This window comes from Squalius cephalus, assembly GCF_949319135.1.
Source record: "Squalius cephalus genome assembly, chromosome: 11".
In the NCBI taxonomy this organism is placed as follows: Eukaryota; Metazoa; Chordata; class Actinopteri; order Cypriniformes; family Leuciscidae; genus Squalius; species Squalius cephalus.
This window is the reverse complement of record NC_137132.1, coordinates 23,830,014-23,852,424: the sequence shown is the minus strand read 5'-3', so window position 1 is coordinate 23,852,424 and position 22,411 is coordinate 23,830,014. Positions and strand designations below refer to the sequence as shown.

At 36.7% G+C, this 22,411-nt stretch overlaps 1 protein-coding gene across 1 annotated transcript; it reads right to left on the bottom strand.

The window, feature by feature from the left end:
- Positions 1 to 18,791: 18,791 nt before the first annotated feature.
- tspan13a (tetraspanin 13a) lies at positions 18,792 to 22,038 on the bottom strand. Its single transcript, XM_079886147.1, has 6 exons — positions 21,538 to 22,038; positions 21,122 to 21,289; positions 20,816 to 20,896; positions 20,606 to 20,719; positions 20,039 to 20,149; positions 18,792 to 19,878 (listed from the first exon to the last, which is right to left on the bottom strand). The coding sequence occupies exons 1-6, from the start codon at positions 21,598 to 21,600 to the stop codon at positions 19,804 to 19,806; spliced, it is 612 nt and encodes a 203-aa protein (XP_079742273.1). The 5' UTR covers positions 21,601 to 22,038; the 3' UTR covers positions 18,792 to 19,803.
- Between the last annotated feature and the right edge of the window lie 373 nt (positions 22,039 to 22,411).

Genomic DNA, 22,411 nt, shown 5'->3' with positions numbered 1-22,411 from the left:
TTAGTGCATATTATGTGTTATATGGTCTTTGGGCTTTTCGATTTTTTTTAAAAACTTTACAGACTCAAAATACATTTTAAAGGCTGCTTTAAAATGGGCAAAGTTGGGTTTTGAGTTACTCCATTTAGTTTGATGAATATGAAATTTTCCTAATAATAGAAACATACATCGATAACATACATTTTTCTTTTAGAAAAGTCAAATTCACTTGTATGCACGCGAAGTGGGAGAACAAGAGCGCAAAACCTCACAACACCCACCCCTGTCGGTGATTGGTTGGAACACTATTTTTTTTGGTTTTGAGTGGTGGTGAAACCAATTGTTTTTGTGTGCAGATCTCAGAGCCTAGGCTGCCTACAGAGACGGCCTGCTTATGGGGCGGGCAGCTAGCGGATCGTTAGGAAAGATTAGATGTGATCATTTATGTTTGGGCCTTTTATGGGCCTGAAATCACTGATACAAAAAATTTTTTTTGAAATTTAAAGTCATTCAAAGTTTAACTTTATCATCATAGAATTAAAATATACTGAAACAAAAATATTCTTTAGATTGTTTGGATAATCTTCAAAACACAAATTTAGATATTTTTAATGAAACCTCAGTTCCTTTCCCTCTATTAAAAGTCCAGGTAGTCAAAAACTTCCAAAAAGGTTATACATACGTGAAACAAATCCATATAAATCAAGCAATTTAGTCCTAGTCTTCTAAACAAGAATGGTGATAGACACACATAGGACACAGCATATTTGGTTAACACAGAAACTCAAACACTGATGCATGAGCTTCTGTGTTTACCATATGTGATGTGTGTAGATCATTGTTTAAATGGGAATGGACTGTCAATTCATGTTAAATGGAATATGAATGGTTTCTAATATAGAATCATATACCCTCAGAATTGTAATGAGCTGTAGCTAGCTAGGTATACTTACACAAACAATACCTTGCAAATATTTTAAATGAGTAGACATAACAACATACCAATTATGTATGTCATCTGGTCACTCCCACTGTTGATGCTTCCTGTTGGAAGTCAGTGAACTTGCCTGCCTTGCCTGGCTGGTAGTCGGGCTACTGGTAATGGGGGAATTACATTTTAACTAGATTGTCTGTTGTCTTAAAGGGAGGCCTTCACTAATGAGCGTCTGTCCTTCAGGCTTCTAGGACCTGAAGTCCAGGAGAAAATGCAGGTAGGTGCATTCTTGTATTGCTTTGTTGAGAAGCCTTCCATGACATATTGTGAAGGAACAAGCTGACAGGCCATTTGCATTAAATTCTTGGTATACTTTGACTTACAAATACTCAAATGTAGATGTAAGAGAATTGGAGTAGATTCTAACAAAATTTAGAATTTTTTTTTAATCTTTTCTCATAACCAAAATACAGACTAGAGTTATATAGAGTTGAGTGCATTCCTTACATCTGTGAAACTGATATAAAGAATTTGGGGATGAAATGTTAATTGAGTTAGAACAGGAAACAGTATGTGAACAGTATACTAGGACTCGCAATCATTTTTCATACATTTTATTTTAAATAAAAGTAATAATTCAAGTAATCTTTCGATTTGTTTTATTTTTTGTGAGCAAAGAATTGACAAGGTAAGGTTATTCATATATATGAATACGATGATCAAATTGTACTTATTTGATCTGAGAAATCTATATACAGTTGCAAGAAAAAGTATGTGAACCCCTTGCAGAAAATGTGAATAATTTTAACAAAATAAGAGCACATACAAAATGCATGTTTTTTATGTTGCAATTTATTTTAAATGACCCCATTTAAAAGTTTATGTACCCTTGATTCTTAATACTGTGTCTCATTACCCGGGTGATTTTTGTTTTGTGATGGTTCTTGAGTCCCTTGCTTGTCCTGAGCAGTTACACTGGTTGTAAGACTGGATAAATTGGAAGAAAGGGCTACTCTCTGAGAAAACAATGGGAATTGACATTTGAACTCTCTTGCTATATTACCATCCCCATTCGAGACACGATCACACTTGAGTTGATCACCTCTCAATTTACACATCATTCCCTTCACTCATCCCTACCTGAATAATCAAAAGTTTTTACTTTTTAATTCAGCTAAGATTCCATCTTGAGTACTTACCATATACATACATATATATATATGAAGAGTTCAGATGCAAAAGCCTCTAAGTGCCATCTGAAATTTTCTTCTAGAATGATCATTTTTATAAAGCTTGTATATTTAAGTTCAGTAATTTCACTTAAATGACAATTAGTAGGAAATTTGCATTGCCATTTAATTGAAATTATTGAACTTAAATATACAAGCTTGATAAAAATGATCAGTCTAGAAGAAAATTTCAGATGGCACTTAGAGGCTTTTGCATCTGAACTCTTCATATATATATATATATATATATATATATTTATTTATTTATTTATACACACACACATATATATATATATATATATACACACATATATATATATATATATATATATATATATATATATATATATATATATATATATATATATATATATATATATATATATATATACACACACATATATACATAAACACATATATATATACATATATACACTCACCTAAAGGATTATTAGGAACACTTGTTAAATTTCTCATTAATGCAATTATCTAATCAACCAATCACATGGCAGTTGCTTCAATGCATTTAGCGGTGTGGTCCTGGTCAAGACAATCTCCTGAACTCCAAACTGAATGTCAGAATGGGAAAGAAAGGTGATTTAAGCAATTTTGAGCGTGGCATGGTTGTTGGTGCCAGACGGGCCGGTCTAAGTATTTCACAATCTGCTCAGTTACTGGGATTTTCACGCACAACCATTTCTAGGGTTTACAAAGAATGGTGTGAAAAGGGAAAAACATCCAGTATGCGGCAGTCCTGTGGGCGAAAATGCCTTGTTGATGCTAGAGGTCAGAGGAGAATGGGCCGACTGATTCAAGCTGATAGAAGAGCAACTTTGACTGAAATAACCACTCGTTACAACCGAGGTATGCAGCAAAGCATTTGTGAAGCCACAACACGCACAACCTTGAGGCGGATGGGCTACAACAGCAGAAGACCCCACCGGGTACCACTCATCTCCACTACAAATAGGAAAAAGAGGCTACAATTTGCACGAGCTCACCAAAATTGGACAGTTGAAGACTGGAAAAATGTTGCCTGGTCTGATGAGTCTCGATTTCTGTTGAGACATTCAGATGGTAGAGTCAGAATTTGGCGTAAACCGAATGAGAACATGGATCCATCATGCCTTGTTACCACTGTGCAGGCTGGTGGTGGTGGTGTAATGGTGTGGGGAATGTTTTCTTGGCACACTTTAGACCCCTTAGTGCCAATTGGGCATCGTTTAAATGCCACGGCCTACCTGAGCATTGTTTCTGACCATGTCCATCCCTTTATGACCACCATGTACCCATCCTCTGATGGCTACTTCCAGCAGGATAATGCACCATGTCACAAAGCTCGAATCATTTCAAATTGGTTTCTTGAACATGACAATGAGTTCACTGTACTAAAATGGCCCTCACAGTCACCAGATCTCAACCCAATAGAGCATCTTTGGGATGTGGTGGAACGGGAGCTTCGTGCCCTGGATGTGTATCCCACAAATCTCCATCAACTGCAAGATGCTATCCTGTATCCAATATGGGCCAACATTTCTAAAGAATGCTTTCAGCACCTTGTTGAATCAATGCCACGTAGAATTAAGGCAGTTCTGAAGGCGAAAGGGGGTCAAACACAGTATTAGTATGGTGTTCCTAATAATCCTTTAGGTGAGTCTATACTGTATATATATATATATATTTTGCAAGGTGTACTGCGTATGTTTATGTTATCAAAGAATCCAGTTCTTCAGGTTTTGTAAAACACTTCTGCAATTTACAAAATATTTTGTGTTGCATTGTTTTAGGTACACCAACCCATTCATATATGAAACTGATCCAAAGAGACCACTTCAGGATGGCAGACACTGATGACGAGCAGAGAATTTTAAGGATTCTTTCATGGAACGTAAACGGTTTCAACCGCAAACGAAATGAGGTTCTTCGTCATTTAAGTCTTCTAAAGGCTGATGTAGTCTTTCTCCAAGAAACTCATGTGGGTCCAGATAGAATCTACTCAACTGGGAGTATCAAAATTCAAGATTTAGAATGTGATTACAACATGGCGGCATTCACCGTATTTAAAAGAAGTTCACGAGGGGTGGCCGTCCTGTTCAAAAAGAACCTCGGATGTGGTGGTTTCAATGTCAATGGCGACGGAAAGGGAAGATTCATAATTATCTCATGTCAAATTTGGGGGCATGATTTTGTATTCATCAATGTGTATAACTCAAATGATGAAAAAATTAGGTTTACTGAGTTCACACAAATTGCGACCCACATCCCATCGTCGGCGTACTTGGTGGTCGGTGGGGATTTCAACACAGTCATGGACGCCGAACTTGATAAAACATCAAATTTACGAAACCGAAGTCACCGAAAGTCTTCCGATGCTCTCCAAAAATTTTTGGAAACCTTAAGCTTAGTGGATGTCTGGCGGTGTCTTTACCCGGAGGTAAAAAGCTTTACGTATTTTGATGGGAAAGGTCAGTCAAGACTAGACTACTACTTTTTGCAAAGTCACAATTTATCAAGCGTAACTGCTTGTAACATTCACGAGAGGCCAATGTACTCGGATAAAGAAGAGTACATTTCTGATCACGCCCCATTGTCCATTCAAATTCAGACAAGTGGACCAAAATGGCAGTTTGATTCTTGTCTTCTTGAAGATAAAGCATGTATGGAACAACTCTCAAGCACAATAAAGAAAATTTCACAAATAAATACCAGAAAGAAAGAATACCTGTGGCCAGGAGTGAAGGTCAGGCTTATATGTGAGGCAATAGTTTTGCAAAGAAGCCTAAAACCACCAAGATGTTCAGATACGACTGAATTTCCTCGAGAGGTTGAACACATGGACCAAGGAGGTAGATATTTTCTCTCATTTTAAGATGTAAAATGAATAGTTTTAACATAATTTTTTTTTTTAGGGTGTCCAAGTTCAGAATCATCCACAGAGGTTCTTCAAACACCAAATACTTCATCCGAGAGTCTTCTGAACTTCTTGAATCATTTACACCAAACTGAGAGATTTGATGACGTAAAATCCATCCTGATCACCATTCTAAACGAACCAGTTTCGAGAAAAGAGATTCTGGTTGCTATACTGTCCCTGCCTCTGTCTGAAAGTCTATCAGCAGATGGGCTTACAGTGCATTTCTATAAGCATTATGCTTGTAAAATTACTGACCTCTTACAAGCATTTTTCAATCAAATCTTTGACCTAAAGCCAATTAAACCTGCAGTTTTTGAATCGCTCAACTATGACAAAAACGATCACACCTACAGCTATGATATTCACTATCACTGCAGTCCGATGAAAATAATTAATGTGGATTATAAAATTCTGGCTTTGATTCTGGCAGCGAGGTTGAATGGCGTTATTAAACACATTTTAAGTCCAGGTCAAAGCAAACACAGTTCTGTTCAGCACTGCATCAGTGCTCAAATCCCAGTGCTAATTATTTCATTAAAACTAGATCCAGGTGCTCTGAAGTGGCCGTATCTGTTTAAGAGCTTAAAGTCTGTGAATCTACCTGACAGATTTAGATCCGTGTTGGAGCTGTTGTTGTTGATAGATCACAGATCACAAGGTCTGAGGGTGGGATGTCCTCTGACTCCTTTACTAGTAAGCATCTGCCTTCTTCCTCTGATCAACTCCATTAACTGTGAGAACAGGTTTTTGGGACCTAAAGTCCAAGGAGAAACCCTAAAGTCAGTCATTGAGAAAGACACAGCTCTTGTGATTCTTCCTGATTCTAAAGAGGATTTGGATAGTTTTGAAAAGATGCTCAATGGTTTTATTGAGGCGTCAGGCTTTGTAATCGATGAACAATACTCTGAGGTTTTCATAGCAGGTCCTTCAGGCCTCAGATTAAGCAAAGACAAACTTAAGTTTTTTAAGAGTATGGATGATGATGATACACAAGAGGAAATGATTGTTGAACCGTCATAAAAATGGTGTAAAAGGAGGTTCATAATGATTAAATACGGGTTATGCACAACAAACGTCCGTATTCTGTAAAACAGGTCGCGTCGCTTCAGCTCAGGTCTTTTGTATGCGCTTCGTTAAATATAGAGCTGTATTTTTTATTTTTCTTCTTATGAACATTTTTATATTTAAATTGAATACAACAGCAACAATAAAAATAGGCTATCTAGGTTAACTCATTACCTTCAAAAAGTTCATAGATTTTACCTCTAATACTGTTAACTCTTTCTCTGTGGAAGTAATGAGACCTGTGGCCAGTTGCATAAACTGCTTAGACTTAGTCTTAAAATCTAGTCATCTCATTTTTTTTTTCTTCAAGTCCTAACTTTTTATAGCCAGTTACATAAAAAGGTAGATCAGTCTAATTTGAATTGGGAGAGTGAGACCGAATTCACAGTATTCTGAAGTGTGCATATGATGAAAACTTTACTATCTCATGAGGCCACGGGAGAGGATTTATGAATGGCTGTGAAGCAATGCAACTGACGCTAGTAGGTCACATGATCATGACAGTGTGGCGAATGTACATCCGGATTACATTCATACTATATAGAACACACTTTTTTAATGGTCACAAAGTTCTTATTTAAATTAAGTACCTACTCAATTTGAAAAATTATGCGATTTTGGACGCAGCCTCTGTGCCGATGATTTCAAGTAGGCTTTTATACTCATTCAATCTATTTATCATGGCGGCGGACACTCACTTTACTGTGAGGCAACCTATTGTGCAGAGCCATTGGCAAGGTACCTCACAAAACTGATTTCGGACAGACTTCTAAGGAAGCATTACGGTTTAATGATCTACAAAATGGAGAGAACTTTGGTGATAATATTTAATTACTACAGTACTAATTCCTCGCTATAAACAACATCATAAGTGGAAAACGTTGGTCAAAAACATACATTTTTAGCATAACTGCCAAAGAATGGAACGCACAGGATTGTGGGATATCAAAGGCAGAGATACATCTATGCTACCTTCAAAAATCGATCAGATTTTATTTAATATTTCAGATGCAGCCTCTGAGAGAGTTGCATCAACGGAAGTCCAAAATGCTTGATCGTCACATGATTCATGCCGACTTCAGACTTTGGCGGGCATTTCAAATTGTTAGAGACATATAAGTTTGATTTAAATGCATCGATTTACAATATTTATATAATATACCAACATGTATATGTAGTATGTTGTTACAGGAATGTTGTTTTAAAAAGAATCTAGGCCTGGTTTCACAGACAGGGTTTAGATTAAGCCAGGATTAGGCCTTAGTTCAATTAGGACATTTAAGTAGTTTTTTATAAACGTGCCTTAGAAACATTATTGGTGTCCATCTTGAGACAAAACAATGGCAGTGACATATTTTAAGAGATATCAGTGCAAGTTGCTTTCAGTAAAAACACCTCAAACATGCATTTTAGTCTGGGACTAGGCTTAAGCCTTGTCTGTGAAACCGGGGGCTAATATGATAATATTTGAGGATTAGTATGGTCAACTAGCATTACCTGCCTTGTTAGGTGAATGTTACCTTGGTTAAAGACTGTTTCTGTTTTTTAAATTATTTTTAAAAATGTTTTTAAACTTGTTAGTCAAGAGAAATCACATCATGTTCATTGTTCATTAATGACTAATGTCATCTTTATGGCATTCAGATAGGACAGGAGAATGACAGGAGATTGTCAACTCACAGCACAATGCAGTAGTGCATCTTAAGTGTGTTGTCTTAGAAAATCCATGGCAAACAAGTTAAATGTCAAATTTAATTAAGTGGAATTAAATTAATATTTATGTTTGAAATTCACATGCACCCTTGATTTAAAATAAAACATGTTTATACACAATCATAACCTGTATTTTTTTGTATTTTGACTTTTGCTATATACATTTCTAATAAACTGAATAGCATGTCAAGCATTTTGTCTGTCCTTTCCTCCATGTTGTCCCAGCCAACATCACTGCTCCTCCACCTACTAGCACCCAGTTAACATCACTGCTCCTCCACCTACTAGCACCCAGTTAACATCACTGCTCCTCCACCCTATTATATACTGGTCAAATGGCGTCTAACCTAAGGTATTTAATGGAGCTAGTCTAGAATAAATTAGTGTTGTATGAATAGGGTGACCAGACGTCCCGAAAAATTCGGGACAGTCCCGAAATCTAAGCTGTTGTCCCGAATCCCGAATCCGGCCCAAATTGTCCCGAAAATTATACTAAAGCAAATTCTTATATTGTCTGATAAAACATTAAAAACTGTCCGTGGAGGTTGAGTCGTCCTGCAGCCAGCCCCCGCCGGCTGCTTATTGGCTGCAGCATCTTTTTCTTTTTCTTTTTTTGAAGTTCAACAAAGATACCGTAGGCGCGAATTAAAATGCATTGATAAGCGAGCGCGAGTTGCCGCAGCCGCGAGGACAGTGAATGTGCAGGCAGCCAGTAAAGGAGTGATTGATTGGTCGCGGCACTGTTTGCAAAAAAAAAACTTCGGCCTAATGTCTGATGTTGGGTTACACAAAGCAAATCATCTACACAATTATTTAGTTTTCTTATTTAATGACCGACAATTTCGTCATAATAATCATTTTGGCATAAGGCTTACTAGCGTTAGACTTATAGCCTGACATGTCTGATTTACGCACTGTTACAACAGTCTTTTTTTTTTTTTTTTTTTGGTCACAATGACATTTGAGTTCATGATTTTAATATTGTTTTTTTGTGGAAGACTAAATATTAATGACAGACTGTTGATCTTTGAATAAAAATATGTTTGGTTCAGGTTTGAAAATTCATTTTATTATAGGCTATGTAGTGTAATATCATAGTATGACTTCTTTGTTCTTTATAAATATTTATATTAGTGGTGTGCCGTTATCGGCGTTAATGTGCTGCGTTAACGTGAGACTCTTATCAGGCGCTAAAAAAAATATCGCCGTTAATCTATTCTCAAAGTTGGTTTGGGAGCTGGGTCTATACTACGCAAGCTATGCTGACTTTCACCTTGATATTTTAGCGCGGATGTATACCTAGCCGAATTCGGTTCGGTGTTCGGTAGCCTACGCATTTTCAAACCGAACGGTTCGTTGGACCATTTTTCCTGCCGACCAAAATTTCGTTATTTCAAATGTAGGTGGGTCGCGCGTGGCACGTGCGCGGCACGCGCGCTCATAATGTAAGACGCTGGCGCGACCACAACATTGTCCGACATCAAATGGCAAACGTAATGCAAGCGACGAAACTGAGCTACTCGTTATTGGGTGGTTGACGGACCGTTGTTTGTCAGTTTGGACCAAAGCAGCGCGAGCCGATCGTGATCATGCGACACTGTTACTACACAGCGCTAAGAGATCCTGTAAAGAAAGCATTTTAATTCACCACAGAAGTAATTTAACATTGCTGCGAGATCTAGAGAGAAACATTCGTATTTCTCCGTTATTAACGGATCAAACAGTGCATGGAAGCCAGGAATTAACATTGTGCCATGAATGAACTATCCGGTGTCCACAGATCTGCAACATTTACCATGGATTTCCTGTAGTAACACTAACTGCAACCATGGAAGTTTGGCAGGAATAGTAGGCTATAATGCTTTCAACATTACGTTGGTTTTATTTTGACATTATGAATAAAATTGCTGCCCTCAAATGTTAATCTGAACTAAAAATAGACCTTTGTTTATAACTACTACAATATTAGGCTACATTTAATTTTTTCCAAGGAGCTGTTTAGTTTTATATGCTTATAAGAAGAGTCTATTATAGCTCCATCATTGCTCAAAGTAAAAAAAAAAAAAAAAATCATACTTTATTTTGTTAGTTTTAATAATAATAATAATAAAATCTCTGGCATTTCTTCACAAGTTCTTTTAAATGTCACTTTGTATGAAACACGTGCCCTTCAGTCATTATTTGGGTAGCACACATATTCTGAATGCCTTCGGCAGAATTCAAATGAGCCATTTTAATCTAGATTAATTTCAAGATTACAGTGAGATTAATCTAGATTAAAAAAATTAATCTATGCCCACCACTAATTTATATATACATGCAGGGCTTGACATTAACACCCGCCAACCCGCGGGTGGATTTTGCTCGTGGCGGGTAACACAGTCACTCCAACTAGCCACTTTGGCGGGTTGAATAATTGTAGTCTTTTCAAAAGGCATCTGAAATAAGTGTGACACTACGACACTACAAATCCCATAGGGCTGTCAACAAATATTCTAAATTCGAACATATATTCGAATAGTTTTAAAAAACAGAATTTCGAAGGTGAAAATTAATATTCGAATGTGGAAAAACGCCCGCGGTAGCAGAGGCGCGGCTGTCACTCATGTTTACCACAGCACAGCTCGCTCGGAGCGTTCAGTGTCGGTTTTATATACTGTAAAACTTCAATTAATGTTAATAATATTTGTTTCAATCACTGAATGAAGCCTGCTATATAAGAGTCGCGACCTTAAATTGCTTGCACAAAACTCTTGATCAGCACTCAACATTTGCTTATTGTTGTTGTTCATTTAAACTGTTATGCACAGAGCGTGTGACGCCTCATTCACGCTGCAAGACCTCCAGACGCGCGTAAACGCGTCTTTACACTCGCGCCAGACTATTCGCGTTTGGTGTGAACGCAGCATGAGGGTGAGGGCGAGAGAGAGAAAGAGTGCCTTTTTTTTTTACTATTACTGTTTTTAAACTTATAAATAATTCTTAAATTGAAAAAAAAAAAGAATAAAATGGGTTTAGTTGTGATATTTGTATAGTTTTTAAACTTATAAATAATTCTTAAATTGAAAAAAAAAAGAATAAAATGGGTTTAGTTGTGATATTTGTATACTTTTATATAAAAATAAATGTTGTATAATTACATTTTTAGAAGATATGAGGCTTTTAGTGTTTCCTTTTTGGACATTACTTTAATCCCTCACTATAGCAAAACCGTTTGAGATGTTTAATATCAGTTCACAATTTAGCATCTTTAATGTATTATCATCATGTTGAAAAAGTTTGGTGTGAATAAAATAAACCACTTAGGAGGAGTAGCTAAAAACTCGGAGTCTGAAATATCCAAAAAATCCACATTCAAACCAAAATATCTGACTTCCTGTTGCTCGGAGCTAATGACTTTAAATTAGAAAGTTGTCCGGCTCAATGAGAACAATATACGTATTGAGTTTTGTAACTGTAGGTAAAACTAACCCCCCCACTTTTGTCAAAAGCATTTTGAAAGTGACACAATTCCTGCTGCCAGTTGGTGGCGCTATAACTTTGACTCACAATAGTTACATCCATCTTATCGGCCTCTTACCACGAAAATACTGCTGAAGTTTCATCAAGATCAGTTAATGTATGCAGAAGTTATAACACTTCGTGTTACTCTTTTCTCGCCATAAATTCGTGTCCTCGCCACGGCCAAACCGGTCGAGATATCAAAAATTCGTCGGCAATTTAGCATCCTCAATGTCTTGACTTCATGCACACCGAGTTTGGTGGCGATTGAATTAATTGCCTAGGAGGAGTATTTCAAATTCCACAGCAAGCGTTTTCCAAACAACCCATAATAGCTGACTTCCTGTTGGGCTGGCTTAAAACTTGACAGAGGGAAAGTTGTTCGGCCCGATGAGATCTATGTGTACTGAGTTTCATATTAATTCATGCAATCGTGTTTGATATATGGACCAAGTTTTCGGACCCCGTTCAAGGGGGCGCTGTTGAGCCCCCCTGCCACGCCCGGGTACCAGATTCAGCCCGGCCCTGATGGCCGCGGGTTCTGACCTGTGCGCAAAGTTTCAAGAGTTTTCGAGCATGTTAAGGGCCCCAAAAGTGTCCGAAAGTTTGACAGAAAAATAATAATAAAGAATCCTAAGGAAAACAATAGGGCCTTCGCCCTTTCAGGGCTTGGGCCCCTAATTACCTTGTAAATCTTTTGAACGAGTTGACACAACAACATACCAATTATGCATGTCATCTGGTCACTCCCACTGCTGATGCTTCCTGTAGGTCCAGGTTATAGAAGTCAGTGAACTTGCCTGGCAGTCAATCAGTTGAGTCAGTAGTCGGACTGGTAATGGGGGAATTACATTTTAACTTGTTTGTCTGTTGTCTTAAAGGGAGGCCTTCAGTAATGAGCGTCTGTCCTTCAGGCTTCTAGGATCTGAAGTCCAGGAGAAAATGCAGGTAGGTGCATTCTTGTATTGCTTTGTTGAGAAGCCTTTCATGACATATTGTGAAGGAACAAGCTGACAGGCCATTTGCATTACATTCTTGGTATACTTTGACTTACAAACACTCAAATGTAGATGTAAGAGAATTGGAGTAGATTCTAACAAAATTCATTCAGATTTTATCTTTTCTCATAACCAAACTAGACTAGAGTTGTATAGAGTTGAGTGCATTCCTTACATCTGTGAAACTGATATAATGAATTTGGGGAGGAAATGTTAATTGAGTAAGAACCAGAAAAAGTATGTGAACAGTATACTAGGACTTGCATTGAGTTCAAATGTGATGATGTAATGGTACAAATGTTCATTTGCATGTGTTATAAGAGGAAGAGGTAGATCGTTGATACGTGTCCCTGCCATGTTCCTGCCATCTCAAACAAGTGTAGGATATAGCATTTCATACATTTTATTTTAAATAAAAGTAATAATTCAAGTAATTAATGTTTCGATTTGTTTTATTTTTTGTGAGCAAAGAATTGACAAGGTAAGGTTATTTATATATATATATGAATACGATGATCAAATTGTACTTATTTGATCTGAGAAACCTATATACAGTTGCAAGAAAAAGTATGTGAACCCCTTGCAGAAAATGTAAATAATTTTAACAAAATAAGAGCGCATACAAAATGCATGTTTTTTATGTTGCAATTTATTTTAAATGACCCCGTTTAAAAGTTTATGTACCCTTTATTCTTACTGCTGTGTCTCATTACCTGGGTGATTTTTGTTTTGTGATGGTTCGTGAGTCCCTTGAAGAGAGGGCTACTGGAAGAAAGGGCTACTCTCTGAGAAAACAATGGGAATTGACATTTGAACTCTCTTGCTATATTACCATCCCCATTCGAGACACGATCACACTTGAGTTGATCACCTCCCAATTTACACATCATTCCCTTCACCCATCCCTACCTGAATAATCAAAAGTTTTTACTTTTTAATTCAGCTAAGATTCTCTCTTGAGTACTTACTAAAAATATATATATATTTTTTGCAAGGTGTACTGCATATGTATGTTTATGTTATCAAAGAATCCAGTTCTTCAGGTTTTGTAAAACGCTTCTGCAATTTACAAAATATTTTGTGTTGCATTGTTTTAGGTACACCAACCCATTCATTTATGAAATTGATCCAAAGAGACCACTTCAGGATGACAGACATTGATGACAAGCAGCAAATTTTAAAGATTCTTTCATGGAACGTAAACGGATTCAACCGCAAACGAAATGAGGTTCTTCATCATTTAAGTCTTCTAAAGGCTGATGTAGTCTTTCTCCAAGAAACTCATGTGGGTCCAGACAGAATCTACTCAACTGGGAGTATCAAAATTCAAGATTTAGAATGTGATTACAACATGGCGGCATTCACCGTATTTAAAGGAAGTTCCCGAGGGGTGGCCGTCCTGTTCAAAAAGAACCTTGGATGTGGTGGTTTCAATGTCAATGGCGACGGAAAGGGAAGATTCATAATTATCTCATGTCAAATTTGGGGGCATGATTTTGTATTCATCAATGTGTATAACTCAAATGATGAAAAAATTAGGTTTACTGAGTTCACACAAATTGCGACCCACATCCCATCGTCGGCGTACCTGGTGGTCGGTGGGGATTTCAACACAGTCATGGACGCCGAACTTGATAAAACATCAAATTTACGAAACCGAAGTCACCGAAAGTCTTTCGATGCTCTCCAAAAAATTTTGGAAACCTTAAGCTTAGTGGATGTCTGGCGGTGTCTTTACCCAGAGGTAAAAAGCTTTACGTATTTTGATGGGAAAGGTCAGTCAAGACTAGACTACTACTTTTTGCAAAGTCACAATTTATCAAGCGTAACTGCTTGTAACATTCACGAGAGGCCAATGTACTCGGATAAAGAAGAGTACATTTCTGATCACGCCCCATTGTCCATTCAAATTCAGACAAGTGGACCAAAATGGCAGTTTGATTCTTGTCTTCTTGAAGATAAAGCATGTATGGAACAACTCTCAAGCACAATAAAGAAAATTTCACAAATAAATACCAGAAAGAAAGAATACCTGTGGCCAGGAGTGAAGGTCAGGCTTATATGTGAGGCAATAGTTTTGCAAAGAAGCCTAAAACCACCAAGATGTTCAGATACGACTGAATTTCCTCGAGAGGTTGAACACATGGACCAAGGAGGTAGATATTTTCTCTCATTTTAAGATGTAAAATTAATTAATAATAGTTTTAACATAATTTCTTTTTTAGGGTGTCCAAGTTCAGAATCATCCACAGAGGTTCTTCAAACACCAAATACTTCATCCGAGAGTCTTCTGAACTTCTTGAATCATTTACACCAAACTGAGAGATTTGATGACGTAAAATCCATCCTGATCACCGTTCTAAACGAACCAGTTTCGAGAAAAGAGATTCTGGTTGCTATACTGTCCCTGCCTCAGTCTGAAAGTCTATCAGCAGATGGGCTTACAGTGCATTTCTATAAGCATTATGCTTGTAAAATTACTGACCTCTTACAAGCATTTTTCAATCAAATCTTCGACCTAAAGCCAATTAAACCTGCAGTTTTTGAATCGCTCAACTATGACGAATACGATCACACCTACAGCTATGATATTCACTATCACTGCAGTCCGATGAAAATAATTAATGTGGATTATAAAATTCTGGCTTTGATTCTGGCAGCGAGGTTGAATGGCGTTATTAAACACATTTTAAGTCCAGGTCAAAGCAAACACAGTTCTGTTCAACACTGCATCAGTGCTCAAATCCCAGTGCTAATTATTTCATTAAAACTAGATCCAGGTGCTCTGAAGTGGCCGTATCTGTTTAACAGCTTAAAGTCTGTGAATCTACCTGACAGATTTAGATCCGTGTTGGAGCTGTTGTTGATGACAGATCACAGATCACAAGGTCTGAGGGTGGGATGTCCTCTGACTCCTTTACTAGTAAGCATCTGCCTTCTTCCTCTGATCAACTCCATTAACTGTGAGAACAGGTTTTTGGGACCTAAAGTCCAAGGAGAAACCCTAAAGTCAGTCATTGACAAAGACACAGCTCTTGTGATTCTTCCTGATTCTAAAGAGGATTTGGATAGTTTTGAAAAGATGCTCAACGGTTTTATTGAGACGTCAGGCTTTGTCATAGATGAACAATACTCTGAGGTTTTCATAGCAGGTCCTTCGGGCCTCAGTTTAAGCAAAGACAAACTTAAGTTTTTTAAGAGTATGGATGATGATGATGCACAAGAGGAAATGGTTATTGAACCGTCATAAAAATGGTGTAAAAGGAGGTTCATAATGATTAAATACGGGTTATGCACAACAAACGTCCGTATTCTGTAAAACAGGTCGCGTCGCTTCAGATTTTTTGTATGTGCTTCGTTAAATATAGAGCTGTATTTTTTTATTTTTCTTCTTATGAACATTTTTATATTTAAATTGAATAAAACAGCAACAATAAAAATAGGCTTAACTATCTAGGTTAACTCATTACCTTCAAAAAGTTCATAGATTTTACCTCTAATACTGTTAACTCTTTCTCTGTGGAAGTAACGAGACCTGTGGCCAGTTGCATAAACTGCTTAGACTTAGTCTTAGTCTTAAAATCTAGTCATCTCATTTTTTTTCTTAAGTCCTAACTTTTTATAGTTACATAAAAAGGTAGATCATTCTAATTTGAATTGGGAGAGTGAGACCGAATTCACAGTATTCTGAAGTGTGCATATGATGAGCACTTTACTATCTCATGAGGCCACGGGAGAGGATTTATGAATGGCTGTGAAGCAATGCAACTGACGCTAGTAGGTCACATGATCATGACAATGTGGGAATGTAGTACATCCGGATTACATTCATACTATATAGAACACACTTTTCTAATGGTCATAAAGTAAGTTCTTATTCAAATTAAGTACCTACTCAAAGAGAATATGCGATTTTGGACGCAGCCTCTGCGCCGATGATTTCAAGTAGGCTTTTATACTCATTCAATCTATTTATCATGGCGGTGGACACTCACTTTACTCCCATTGGTTGGCAACCTATTGTGCAGAGCCATTGGCAATGTACCTCACAAAACTGATTTCGGACAGACTTCTAAGAAAGCATTACGGTTTAATGATTGTTGTGGCAAAAAATATTCATTAAACAATCATCACTGCGTAAGAGACATTTCGGAGTCAAATTGTCTTTTAAAAGTATTTATTCTTGCAAGAAGGCCCAGTTGCCACACAGAAGTCACCAGTACAGTCTGTGAAACAAGTGCGACGACGGGAGGGAGGGCAGAGCAGCCTTTATACTTTTTTTAAGGTCTTCTGCTTGCAGGCCCTTATCTAAACAAGGGAAGGTTTCTCTGCTAGTGATCTAATCCTGCTGAATTTATTCTTACAAACTCACAAGTTCTAAATTGGACGGCCTCTGACCCTAGGGGCCCCTGTTCAATCTGCCTCCTCCTGACGTCTCACCTGTTTCCCAGTGTTTAAAAACACACACACATTAGTCATATGTTGGCAGACCACACACAGTCCAGCAAAGAGTCATTTCAATGTCTTACTGAAAGTAAATGAAAATCAATACTGTAAATCAATGAAAATCAAAATTTTCCATTACATGATCTACAAAATGGAGAGAACTTTGGTGATAATATTTAATTACTACAGTACTAATTCCTCGCTATAAACAACATCATAAGTGGAAAACGTTGGTCAAAAACATACATTTTTAGCATAACTGCCAAAGAATGGAACGCACAGGATTGTGGGATATCAAAGGCAGAGATACATCTATGCTACCTTCAAAAATCGATCAGATTTTATTTAATATTTCAGATGCAGCCTCTGAGAGAGTTGCATCAACGGAAGTCCAAAATGCTTGATCGTCACATGATTCATGCCGACTTCAGACTTTGGCGGGCATTTCAAATTGTTAGAGACATATAAGTTTGATTTAAATGCATCGATTTACAATATTTATATAATATACCAACATGTATATGTAGTATGTTGTTACAGGAATGTTGTTTTAAAAAGAATCTAGGCCTGGTTTCACAGACAGGGTTTAGATTAAGCCAGGATTAGGCCTTAGTTCAATTAGGACATTTAAGTAGCTTTTATAAATGTGCCTTAGAAACATTATTGGTGTCCATCTTGAGACAAAACAATGGCAGTGACATATTTTAAGAGATATCAGTGCAAGTTGCTTTCAGTAAAAACACCTCAAACATGCATTTTAGTCTGGGACTAGGCTTAAGCCTTGTCTGTGAAACCGGGGGCTAATATGATAATATTTGAGGATTAGTATGGTCAACTAGCATTACCTGCCTTGTTAGGTGAATGTTACCTTGGTTAAAGACTGTTTCTGTTTTTTAAATTATTTTTAAAAATGTTTTTAAACTTGTTAGTCAAGAGAAATCACATCATGTTCATTGTGGTTTCACTATTCAAATGGTAACTGAGTGGCTAAATAATCTTAATGACTAATGTCATCTTTATGGCATTCAGATGAGAATGACAGGAGATTGTCAACTCACAGCACAATGCAGTAGTGCATCTTAAGTGTGTTGTCGTAGAAAATCCATGGCAAACAAGTTAAATGTAAAATTTAATTAAGTGGAATTAAATTAATATTTATGTTTGAAATTCACATGCACCCTTGATTTAAAATAAAACATGTTTATACACAATCATAACCTATATTTTTTGTATTTTGACTTTTGCTATATACATTTCTAATAAACTGAATAGCATGTCAAGCATTTTGTCTGTCCTTTCCTCCATGTTGTCCCAGCCAACATCACTGCTCCTCCACCTACTAGCACCCAGTTAACATCACTGCTCCTCCACCTACTAGCACCCAGTTAACATCACTGCTCCTCCACCCTATTTTTAGTTCACATACTGGTTAAACAGTGTCTAAGGCAGGGGTGTCAAACTCAGTTCCTGGAGGGCCACAGCCCTGCAGAGTTTAGCTTTAATTCTAATTAAACACACCTGATCAGCTAATCAAGTCTTTCAGGCTTATTTGAAAACTGCAGGTGAGTGTGTGTTGAAGAAGGGTTGGAACAAAACTCAGTAGGGCTGTGGCCCTCCAGGAATTGAGTTTGACACCTGTGGTCTAAGGTATTGGTGCTAGTCTAGAATAAATCAGTGTTGTATGAATGATAATAGAATTGATGTAATACACCTGCAAAAAGAGCCACTAAATGTAAATGAATACAACTGAATCAAGGCTGTTCTACGACAGTAGTTTGACAATCAAAGTAATTAACTCAGTCAAGCCCAGATTTTGGGATCGGTTCCTTGCTCTAATGAAAACTATTTGGCATTCTTTGTTCTTTATAAATATTTATATATACATGTATATATAATTTTTTATTAGTAGCCTATATACGTATACAAATGTAAGTATTTTAAAACTCTGCATTCATACATTACAAATGGATTTACTTCACTCGTTGTAGATAAAAAATACAAATTACAAATATTAATAAACAACCTAATTAAAAAGGTGTCAAGATGTCTTTATTTATTCATCAAATGTGTAAATTATAGCTGAAGACAACATTTACACCACACATTTAAAACAAGAAGTTTGTGCAAACATGTTGCTTGTTTGTTTTCCATTTAATAAATTCTATGTATTTTACATGCTATAAGAACATGCTAAAATGGAATTAAGAAGGTATATTGTAGTGCGTCGTATTAGACAAAGTCTCTCTAGATACACAAATAAAATGCTAAAATCATAGTCTTTCAGTTAAATAAAAATACAAAGAATTTAATCACATGTTAATCCTCAGGCAGGTGGTTTAATGTGATCCGAATTGCTGTAAATGTGAATATGTGTGGTGTTTCTCCCCTGCAGCCGGCAGAGGACAGCACTAGCACATCTCAGTCAATACATCTGTGCAAAACCGGCTGGACAACCTCTGGAAGTGCCACACCATTGGCTAATATGTGGAAGACAAACAGATGATGTACAAGTTCCTGGTCATATCCTGATCAGAATGATGTGGAAATTGGTTGGGTGTAGTTTGAATTTTAATGTGCAAGCTCATTACTGAGCGTCTAGAGAGCAAATGAGCTTAATGACAAAATTGTTTGATGTATAAAGCAGGAAATGTTTGTCCTTTGATTTATAACATGAAATGAAATATGTACTTTCATGTCTTTAATTTTTCATTCCAGTCCAACTCTTTATCTTTGTAAGAGTTGTTCAATTGGGATCAAAGTTCAAGCCCAGTCAACCTACTTGCATAATCAGTGATAATAAATATTTTAAACATGCAAAATCATAATGGCTGTTTCACAAATAAATATTTTAAAAGTTATCTGAACATTTAATTTGTTATTATATCCCAAAAATAAAGTAATTGGGTTTGTTATGAAGAGGAACAACACATCATAAATGAAAAAGGTTGTTAAGATTCCTAAAAGACAAAAAGTCCATTCTAGAACTAACATTCAAAGTCTTGAATAGTGTCCAACCATAGTGCTCTATATGAAAGCACCAGGATTTTGCCGGTGATCTTTCAGGTTCCTGTATCTATATGCTAGCCAGACGCCCAGAATCTGAAACCGTAAAGAAAATAACATAAACTTAACAAAAATAATGTATTCAATTTCTCAACCAGGCAAGCAACAAAATGTAAGCAGTTAATAGCTTCATTCCATATTTCCATGTTTCATCTTCCGTGTTTTCAGAACCAAAGGATGTCCAATGATTGCTCACCTCTGTAAAACTGAAGAACAGGCTGATTCCTCCAACAAAATGCAGAGCGTCGTCAGCATAGGCCTGGATTATACCTGAACACGGTGTACATGTTTGATCCTTGAAACAGGTCTGAAGTCACAGAGAACACAGAAATAAAGCATAAAATAATCTTTACAACTACAATAAAAACTGTATATTAGTTAAGCGCACATAAACATGATCTCATACTCAGGTGATCTTCACATCAGACTATATGTTCAAGCGGTTAAAGAGTCTGTCAGCTATCATTGTAGAAGTAAGTTTAATTTTGCTTAATTATGAGCTTACAACAAAAATGGCAGCTTTATAATACATTAACCTTACATCTTGACGTACAAAAATACAACAGCACTTAAAACTACATATTTACCAAAGCTTTCTGTATAAACCGCATGACTTCACATTCACAGACTATTTGTTCAAGAAGTTTCTAGAAGCATGATGTTTTTTTCCCCCACATTAAGTTCAACTCGAACTCGAAATGTATCAGAAGACACTTCATAATACATTAAGTCTTGGATAGAAAAGCAGAATAATTGTTCTTACAGCATCACATGATTCATTGTAGTTAACTTGAAGGAAGTCACAGCAATCCAATGATCTTTCCAAATCCTTCTGCATTGATTCCGACTTATTCCATCCTATCTCCAGGAGAAGGTCCTACAGGAGGACAAAAGGTTTATTTGAAACCAACTTTCTTGAGGAATGAGGAAACTGGTATCACCATGTCAAAGTATTAATGCAAACTATAATTACCTGCTGTTCTTTACTAATAGCTAAGCAGGCACATGATACTGAAAACTGCAAGACGAATACCAGAAAGAGAACAACCATGTACTAAAGAACAGTTAAGGTTGTTTCTCCATCATTTACGGCACATTTAAAAAGCTGTTGACTAAAAAGGAAATTATTACAAATGGGTAAGCCAGCAAAATTGGTAAATGTGAGTTTAGGGCCCAAAGTACAACACAAACTGGGAATGATGTGTTGAACAGAGGCAAACCTCATTTAGACACACACATGGGAGAATTATCTTGAATCAGTATATTATTGGAAGGATACAAAGAACAAGAGGACTTGATGATGCTTCACAGCCCCACACAATCCCACAATGGCCACGACGAAGAGAAAAAATCCAACTGCGATGACAGCAGCCATCACGCTGAAACTAGAAACTAGTCCAAACCATTTTCCCCATGCTGCAACACCGATCATTAGAAGACTGACCATCTGAAAACAGAAAACAAATCAGAAATTGCTTAGAAAAGTTAGTGCAACACCAAATCATGAATATCAGCATAAACATTAATTTTACAATTTACAGACACATTTAATGTACATGTATTATGTATGTACAATGTATCATAGCAAAGGATAAAAGGAATATTACCTATGCAAAACGGACTTTTAAATAAAGACAAAAGTTATTGTTAATATGAATAAGAAAGTCTTTTACGACTAACTACTGCTTGACTTACCACATAAATTAGGTTCAAGATACAAAGAGAAGTTTTTGAGCAAACAAAACCACCACAAGCCATGATGAAATAACTAGTGTACACCTGTCCCGCAAATGTGACTCTGCTCCTTGAGGCAAGATGACTGTAGCTTAGCTAGAGCTTGTTGTCCAGCATTTGCTCAGGTAGACACGCTTAACGCCATTGGTCCGTTCTTTATCTTTATGCAAATTAAGCAAAGTCCCACTTGCACTGTTAACCCAATGCGAAGCAATTATAAGTGTAAGTCCGACTCGTTTTAAAGTATAATCACACTGTTTAATATTAAGAGCCAGTTGTTCACTCGAGAACCGGTCGAACCGACTCAGTCCAAACAGTGAACGAATTGTTCGGTCCGATTCACCGCTAAAAGCATTTGCCTGGTGTTGTTGTGTCTAATACCTTTCTTTTATATTGTTAAATATACAATATTGTAGGCTTGCATTTTTCCATATGGTATTGTATTTTTATGTTGCTTATCTCATATGAACAATTCATCCTTTTCAATCACTTTAAAGGGTCACACAGGTGGTGGGATTTTTTTTTTTTTTTTATATATCTTCATTTAATATAATTGTAATGTATTGCACCCATAGTTCTAGTAAAATGAATATTTATGCGACACATTTACGCTAATATCGCTCTTATTTTGAAAAATAAATTATATCAATGTACAGAATTAAAGTTCTAGGATCGAAACACCATGGGGGGGGAGGTACACACATTGCTAAACATATACAAATGGCATTTTACTACTCCCATACCTAGTAAAATCACATAAATTTTGTACTCTAAAGCGTGTTTTACTACAATAAATATATATATTTAAACTATCCTAAAAACACACCGAAGACGA

Excerpts from the sequence above, each read along its gene's own strand:
- tspan13a (XM_079886147.1), bottom strand. The coding sequence starts at position 21,600 with ATGGCTTGTGGTGGTTTTGTTTGCTCAAAAACTTCTCTTTGTATCTTG. Across the intron at positions 21,290-21,537 it reads TCTTGAACCTAATTTATGTG|ATGGTCAGTCTTCTAATGAT; the intron begins GTAAGTCAAGCA and ends TTCTGTTTTCAG. Across the intron at positions 20,720-20,815 it reads CTATTAGTAAAGAACAGCAG|GACCTTCTCCTGGAGATAGG; the intron begins GTAATTATAGTT and ends GTCCTCCTGTAG.